General features: G+C 27.3%; 1 protein-coding gene across 1 annotated transcript; it reads left to right on the top strand.

Moving 5' to 3' along the window:
- The first annotated feature begins 78 nt into the window (after window positions 1-78).
- Window positions 79-7,352, top strand: LOC105460903 (UDP-glucuronosyltransferase 1-9-like). The gene is made up of 6 exons (XM_011707392.1): window positions 79-335; window positions 1,722-1,958; window positions 4,048-4,464; window positions 5,332-5,554; window positions 6,366-6,585; window positions 6,845-7,352. The coding sequence occupies exons 1-6, from the start codon at window positions 102-104 to the stop codon at window positions 7,134-7,136; spliced, it is 1,623 nt and encodes a 540-aa protein (XP_011705694.1). The 5' UTR covers window positions 79-101; the 3' UTR covers window positions 7,137-7,352.
- Window positions 7,353-8,761: the final 1,409 nt, after the last annotated feature.

The raw sequence follows: 8,761 nt of genomic DNA, 5'->3' as shown, positions 1-8,761 counted from the left end.
CGATATATCAAACATATCAGCAATTATGAGGCAGTTTATCTTGTGATTTGATAGAGATTACTGCAGTACGTAACAGAACTTACTGCGCGTTTGTTACAACCATGTCGAGTTGTTTTATTTTGTTGTTCAGCCTTGTTTGTTGTATTTCAATCAGCCTCGTGGCAGCATCAAAACCATTGTCGATTTTATTGATAGAGGCTCTTCCAACGAGCAGCCATCACATTTGGACGGTGCATTTGATAAAAGGATTACTTCGCAAAGGCCATCATGTGCACGCAGTGAGCATACACGAGACTAAGGTGGAAGGTAAACTTGCGCAGAACTTGACATACTCAGTAAGTATATATACAGGGTGTATTTTAAATAGCGTTATTTCTTGTAAAAAGAATTGAAAAGAATGGATCATAACGAAAAGTCTTGAACCATTTTTTTTCTATAATGGTCAATGACGTAATTATATTGCAGTAATTATTGCTTCATTTAACACTGAAGAACAAAATTGTTCTCAAATAGTACTCAATAATTATATTAGCGCTATTCCTTATAAAAAAATTAACTCAAAGAATTCTGCACGCAAATGAATGACTTAGCATTATCAGTTAAATATCAGTATAGCTAGTTCGAACTTTGCTGTCATTGCTAAAAGTTAGCTATTAAAAATAAAATATGTTTGTTGCAAGATACAATTTTATTAGCTAAAATAAAAGAATACTTTAGGAGTAGCTAAGAAAGTGACATACGGAAAGAATGATTTTGCTGAAAGATTTAAAAAAAAAAACAGATTTTGCGGGATATTTCTCAATAAAATTAGCTAAACGTCATTTGATTCTAGCAGTAAATATTTTTTGCTATAATACTTAAATTTTAACAACTAATAAATTTAGCTTTGGCAGTAACGATATTAGCTGTCTCTATTTTAAAGACACACATTGCCAACGGCTATATTTTAGCTGCGTTGGCTAATCCTTTCTCTGCGTGTGAAAATTCATTAAAAATTCATTTTTTTACAATCTTTAATGAAGCTATAATATTACTGTAGTAGAGATTGTTTCGTTGTGTATTGCAGAAAAAAAGTCTTCAGGATTTTTCACCTTGGTTTTTTTTACAAGAAATGTTATATAATTAGTGAGTGCAGTTTAATATACGCTGTAGATATTATGGAACTCGATCGAAGATATCCCTACTAAAAAAAAAACTCAATAGAAAACGATAGGAACTGATAGGATATGTTAAAAATTCTATCGTAATCTTTCGTCCCACTTTTTCTATTCCGAAAGAAATTTTATGATTTCCTATCATTTTCTATCATTATTTAATAAAAGCGATTTTAATCGTTGAAATATCGATAGAATTTTTATAGTAAGTTTTTAATTATTGTTTTATTTCGTTTTAACGGAATTTATCATAATAAATGATTAAAACATTATCGTAATGATCGAATTGTTTGTTGATAATAATTTTCTTACGGTTTATATAACTACGATTAAAAACAATTATATCGTTCTTTTAAACAGGGATTTTGAATATACATAAATAATTATAAATTGCAAATAATTATGATTATTTGCAATTTATAAAAGAAATAAGAAAGAATATAATTTATTTTTTGTTTAAAAAATGTTGCTCTATATTTTACTTTAGATCAATATTTTTTGACAAGATAATTTATTTTTACAGTTTAATATATTTTTTCCTGTAGAGTATTTATTTATTGTTTTCAGGTTTTCGATGGTTTGATAGATGAATTTGAAAAATCTGAAGAGTTTAACCCGACTGTATGGGCAGAATACAGTGCATTTTATATGTCATATTTTATGTTCGATTTGGGCATCCAGACATGTGACATAGTGATAGAAACTAAAGCAGCAAAGGAGCTTTTGGAAACGATCAAGACTGTCGAGTTTGATGTTATAGTGCAGGATATCTCATTACTTGAATGTTTATTTGGCTTATGGGAGGTAAATTAGCCAATTAATGAAAAATAATTGTTTAACTCATTTTTAAATTGCAAGCGACTAAATTTGCCTCATAAATCATATTGTATTTAAGTAGCAAGTGGCTAGTCATCGTCCATATATTAGTGATAACCTTTGTAATGCAAGTTGAAATAAGCATTGGCCTTCTACGCACAAAAAAAATACGCATAAAAGTACATGAAAAGTCTCGTGATAATTACTTTGTAAATACATAGGAGTATAAATCGGGAAATTCTTGAAATTATGTAAATTATTATTTTGAAATATGAGGAAAAAATAAAATAAATTAAACATTATGTTGTGAAAAAAATCAGCCATTTTTATTAGTACATCGTGCAAAAGGAATATATATTTATAAACTTGTAAAAATAAATATTATAAAAGAGATCTAAGAATAAGTTAGCTGGTTGCAGTGCTTCAATGATGATACACACAGAGAAAAGATTAATTAACGCAGCTAAAATGTGTCTTTAAAATAGGGACAGCTAATATTACTGCCAAAGCTCAATTTATTAGTTATTAAAATTTAAGCGCTACCGCAAAAAATATTTGCTGCTGGAATCAAATGACGTTTAGCTATTTTATTGTGGAATATCCAGCAATACTTTTTAAGTCTTTCAGCAAAATCATTCTTTTCGAATGCCACTTTCCTATGCTACTTGTTAAAGTACACTTTTATTTTAGTTAATAAAATTGTATCTTGCAACAAATACATTTTATCTTTAATAATTAACTTTTAGCAATGACAGAAAAGTTCGAACTAGATACTGATATTTAGCTGATAATATTAAATCATTCCTTTCCATGTATAATATATTGTTCCGCTTGGAAATTTTCATTTGAAAACTAGTCACTATTGCAATGATATAGAATATATAGATAATTGAAAATTATGTCATATCACCAATTTTAATGATTATAAAACAATGAAAATAATATAAGATTCGCAGAGCGAAATATTTCATAACATAATTGCACTTACAGATTTATGATAGTTTTAAATGAATTTATTAGAAAGATAGAAAAATGATCATTTATCATTTATTGATTCATTTAATTTTTGCTTAGCTCGATGTACAGCTTCAATATACAGCTGATTATTTGAAGAGCGGATTCTCGCAGCGCAAATTACAAAGACACAAGAATATATTTTTCAAATAATGACTATCTGAATTTTTATAATAATTAAAGTAATTTTCTAATAATATTTAATAGTATAATGACTTCGGAGAATTCTAGATCTATCTTATAGAAATGGTAGCGCATATAAAAAATTCTTGCATATATCACCGAGCCATGCAATCAGCCAAATTATCGATTTTTTAGTTTATCTTTATATGTATATAAATATATGTATATATATTTTTGCATTTATCTATTTTAAGGTAGTACACTCGCGACAATACCATCCAGAAATTAGGTCCCATCGCGTGCTCGGTGGCAATACATCCACTCTGACCAGTGAGAGAAAACATTTGGTTGCGCCTGTCTATATAGGCCGCACGCACACGCGCCGGAAACAAATTAATTCAGATAGACGCAGACTAACGCAACTCAACTGACCGCCTCATTCACTCGCCTCCTATGTCAATTAAAATCGAAAATTACATTTTTTCCAAGGCTCTATTTTCCAAACTAAACGATAAAAAATTATAAATTTTTTTCACAATATCCGTTTCATGTCCCTTCATCGCATGCTCGTTTTTAAATTAACATATATCTTACTGCTAGTTTAGGTCTTACAAAAATAAACGCGACATTTTTATGAACTTTGTATAGACGACACGTATAAAAAATGCAATTTTTAATTACTTATACCTCAGTATTGAAACGGTCAATTTCACTTTAATTGCACAAGCATGTCAAGGACTTCTCTAGTACAACGTATAGTTTCAATTTCAAGAAATTCTGACTGTTTTCAATTCGCGAGTGTACTACCTTAATAAAAATGACGAGCTTTTTTTTTTAGTGTAGCGAACAATTCATTTTATTTTGTCCAAAACGATTATTTAATCCAAAATAACCGTTCTATTTAATTTTAGCCGTTCTCATTATCTATATTGTTTGTCAGGTTGCTAAAGGTAAGCCACCTGCAGTGGGATATGTTCCGTTTGGCCCTGCACCTTGGATCAAGGATTATGTCGGTGGTTCAAATTATCCAACTGTTCGGTCTTTCCCGTATGTTGCTATTGCGAAACCCGTAGGCTTATGGCAGAGAACATGGAATGTACTATATTACGTTGCGGATGATCTTTTACGACATTATTATTATTTGCCTATTATTCAACGACAAACTGAGAAATACATGGGCCATGCAATCAGGCCAATACATGATATAGAAAAAGACAGTATTAATATTGTGCTAATCAATAGTCATTCTGCATTTGACTCTGGGATCCCATTGCCGCCAAACGCTCTGGAGATTGCAGGACTGAATGCCCAGACCGTGCAACCGATTGCCGGCGAGAAAGTCATAACGTATCCCGAGGTAAGACAAATTGTACTTCTTATATGAGAACCAGCAAAAATTGCAGAAAAAAAATTGGAAAGAAACTGCGAACTGACGAAATGGAAATTTAATGAAATCTTGATTGAATTATTGTTTATAGTTATCTATATACGTTCAAAGATTTTTTAATTACAAGACTTAAATTAGCATTTCCTCTTATGTTGCACAGCTTTTTGTGTTTTATTCAAATTGTAATAAGAAAACACCTTTTAAATTATTTAAATTTAGGATATTAATTGAATCAGGAAATTACAATATTATAATTTTTTATATAGTTTAAAATTTATAAAATTTTTTGCATTAATCTTTTTATAAAATCTACACACACACACACACACACACACACACACACACACACACACACATAATCAGTTTTAATACGTAAAACATACATTTTAAATGTGCTATTTTTAAAATCTTTATAATTGAATAAATATATAGCAGTTTCATAATTATAATTAATTATATTATATATAATATAATTTTTGTTTAGTAATTAAGTATTATTTAATTTTTTACGTAATTAAGCAAAGGATGAATTACAACCAGAGAGTAAATATTGCATGACATATTACTAAATTTAGAATCCAAAAATAATTCTTAAATTAATATTCTATTTACAAATATAACTTATTAAGAGAATGTTATACAACTAAATTTGTCTTAAGCAGCATTACTTGTTACAACATAATTTTGAAAGTATTTCTATTTATGAAAGTATTTCTATTTGAAAGCATTTCTATTTATGATTATATATAGCTATTTTGGCGATGAGTCATATCCTTGTATATTATCGAAATTATAATATTGAATTGTTTAGTAATTTAGTTTATCATTATTTCACAGAATATGCGTATATTTCTTGACGAAGCAAAGAATGGAGTCATAGTAATATCCTTAGGAACAAATGTGAAATGGGAATTTATCGGAGTAGATAAAGTTGAGGCTGTTATACTGGCTCTGTCAAAATTGAAGCAACGAGTGCTTTGGAAATTAGATATTGAAATGTCGTCTAAAATACCGGACAATCTAATGATTGTGAAATGGATGCCGCAAAACGAAGTTCTGTGTAGGTTTTCTGATTTTTGGATAAACACGAACATATAATTTACGGTATATTCCCATATATGTATATTTTTTAGTAATGTTTGTTTAATTAGTTATTACTTTTTACACATTCTTTGTTAACATGAAAATTAATTAAGTTTATAATTTAATTTCTTTTTATTATCAATTAGAATGTTTACAAAATTTTAGATGTTATTTTAATATTCTTTCGAATATAACATTGAATAGAATATAATTTATATTTGCGATCACAGAATCACTTTTCTTTATGTTCTATCGATTAGAATTGTTATTTGATTTATCATATTCTAGTGTTTCAATAAAAATATCGCGATAGACATACGCAAAAACATTGCGCATACAAATATTTTCAAATTTAAACAGTTCTTGCGTAATTAATTTCATTACAATAAAACTTTATTTTGAAAACAATTACAATATAAAAAATAAGTTTTTATTGCATTACAATTATCTGATTATCTTGCAATCATGTCTGAACAATTTTGTTTTCTTTCACAGTTTTCTTTATATTTACTTATAATATCTATAGGCAATTTCAGTTGTTAATTATTACAATTACATTTTACAAATGCACTCTTTAGAAGCTTTTATGTCTTTTACTATAAGAAATTTGTTCTTTATTTAATAATACAATAGTTTGTAAGTGACAAAACTATTGATTAAGAAGAATTGATTAAGTGTATTGATTAGTTGGGACATTTATTATATAATTAAAATAAAAATTATTTTAATGTACAATTTTTATCATATAATAATTATAAATTAAAATTTGTTATAATAAATTATTTTAGCTCATAAAAATGTGAGAGCAGTCTGGACGCATGGTGGTCTTCTCAGCACGCAGGAAGCCATTTGGAAAGGTGTACCAATGATCGTAATGCCTTTCTTTATGGATCAAAAATCCAATGCAGAAATGTTAGTAGCTAAAGGAGTTGGCACATATTTGGACGTTAGAAATTTTACCGTACAGAACGTATTGTATGCAATTGAAGAAGTACTTTACAATGAAAGGTATTATATTTTGATTATATTTTTATATTATAAAATTATTGTTTAAACAGTAAATTAATAATATAATCAAATAATATAATATTTCAAATAATGTTTAAATCTAATATAAAATAGTATCTGGTTAAAAATTTCTTGTAGAAGTGATTGCCCGTAAAATAGCTGATGATAAAATTTGGTTTTCCTATTTATGTGTCTTGATAGCTTTTCCTTTAATTTACTTGTGTAATATCATATTAATAGTAAAACATTTTTGGTGCAGTTATACAAGAAACATGAAAAAGTTATCTAGTGAATTCCGAGATCGACCATTACCGCCTTTAGATTTAGCTATTTGGAGCATTGAATACGCCGTCCGTCATCCAAATGGAAGTTTAGCAACGCCACTTAGATCTCAGAGCTGGATAGAACAGAATCTAATCGATGTCTATACATTTTTATTCTTTATTCTTACCATACTATTATTAAGTACATACTTTACAATAAAGATAATTATTAATTTATGCTGTAATTACATGTATACATCTAAATTGAGTAAAAAGAAACAAGCATAATATTAACAGACATTGCACGTAGTTAATACAATTCGTATTAATTGTACTGCGATATTATTGCAATTAATTACTATTAACTGTGCAATTGATTAATATAAATTATTAATTATATTAATCTAAAAAAGTAAATTTATTGTACAAATATAGAAAACATAATATTAATTGTAAATAAATGTTGTAATTGATACTATTTCATTTCATATTCAGTATTAAAAATTAATATTAGAAAATTTAAATTTAGTTAATATTTAGTTTTCTAATATTAATTTTTTTACTAATGTTAGAAAAATGTATGTACTTTTGAAAAATGTAAGTATGTATGTATTTTTGTATGAAATAAAACAATACATTATTTAACGAAATTTTTATTTAAAAATTTTTGACACATTAGTACTTTTGGAATTGTTATAACTTTAATTTGAGGATATGTACATCTTGAAGATGTTTAAAAAAAAAGTTACAAATGTCTTTAAAATGTACGTATCTTTTAAATTTGCAAATTATTTAAGTATGTATAATCTCTTGTTTTATTTATTAAATAAAATATTTATTTTCTGAATTGCATACAGATGGAAATAAGTCTATAATTACAATTCTATAAGTTCAATAACAATACAATTTGTTTTTTTTTTGTTAACACGTATATAGCATCGTATATGCTAATCTACTAATAATTATCATGTATTATGTAAGATGATTAATGTATAATGTTTTTGTGCGCAAACATCTTTGCATACATATATTAATGATTACCCCATTGCCGTGTATTATGTAATAATTGTCACTGGTTGAATGATTGTTCCGCAAATTGTTATGTAAATGTGTTCACACAATATTAATAATGATATTAGTAGAGAATGTATGGATGTTGTTAGTTATTGCAATCAGACAACAATCTAAAGTCTAAAAGGAAAGAAGAGAATACTCTTTGGAGCCAACGCACAGTAATTAGTGCGTAAAGAATAAAAACTTTATTAATAAATATAATAAAAATGCAAAGAAAAAGCATACGATTGATTCTTGGTTTGGGTCCTCTTCAGTGCTGAGAAGGCGTTACATCGAAATGATGGTTTTTTAGCTGTAGAACGGTCAGAAATCCACAGCAAGTCAAGTACGGTATGGATATACATAATTAAGAAAAACTCTCGATAATTCGCTCGCCAAATCTTAGATAGCTTCTTCCGACCATTATTACGTTAATGCACTAATAGTCAATAGATAAAAATATAATTAATAAAATGGTTAACTGTAAAAGAGCTAACTAAATAATAAATTAAAATGGAATAGTAAAGTAAAAATGAATAATTTTAAACTAAATGTAGTCAAATGATGAAAATTAATGAATAATAAATACAAAAAAAATGAATAAATATGAATTTTAAATATAGTCAAAATATAAAAAATTATGCAAATTTACATAACGGATAGAAGAAATAAGAGTAACAATGTATGGTGTATACAGCATGAACATTACAACTAAAGTGCAATATAAAACCGCACAAATAAAGTCTAAAATTAGCGCATAAGTCGTCTTACAGACATTTCTCCAAGAATGATCTAAAAGTTGTTAAAAAGAACTAAAAAAATTATCTAAAGTGGTTGATTTTAGACTTTGTGTTACATAG

This window comes from Wasmannia auropunctata, unplaced genomic scaffold (genome assembly GCF_000956235.1).
Source record: "Wasmannia auropunctata unplaced genomic scaffold, wasmannia.A_1.0 LD313847.1, whole genome shotgun sequence".
Taxonomy (NCBI): Eukaryota; Metazoa; Arthropoda; class Insecta; order Hymenoptera; family Formicidae; genus Wasmannia; species Wasmannia auropunctata.
The sequence above is the reverse complement of the archived record's forward strand: the minus strand, read 5'-3'. Positions and strand labels throughout refer to the sequence as shown.

Excerpts from the sequence above, each read along its gene's own strand:
- LOC105460903 (XM_011707392.1), top strand. The coding sequence starts at position 102 with ATGTCGAGTTGTTTTATTTTGTTGTTCAGCCTTGTTTGTTGTATTTCA. Across the intron at positions 4,465-5,331 it reads AAGTCATAACGTATCCCGAG|AATATGCGTATATTTCTTGA; the intron begins GTAAGACAAATT and ends ATTATTTCACAG. Across the intron at positions 6,586-6,844 it reads GAAGTACTTTACAATGAAAG|TTATACAAGAAACATGAAAA; the intron begins GTATTATATTTT and ends TTTTTGGTGCAG.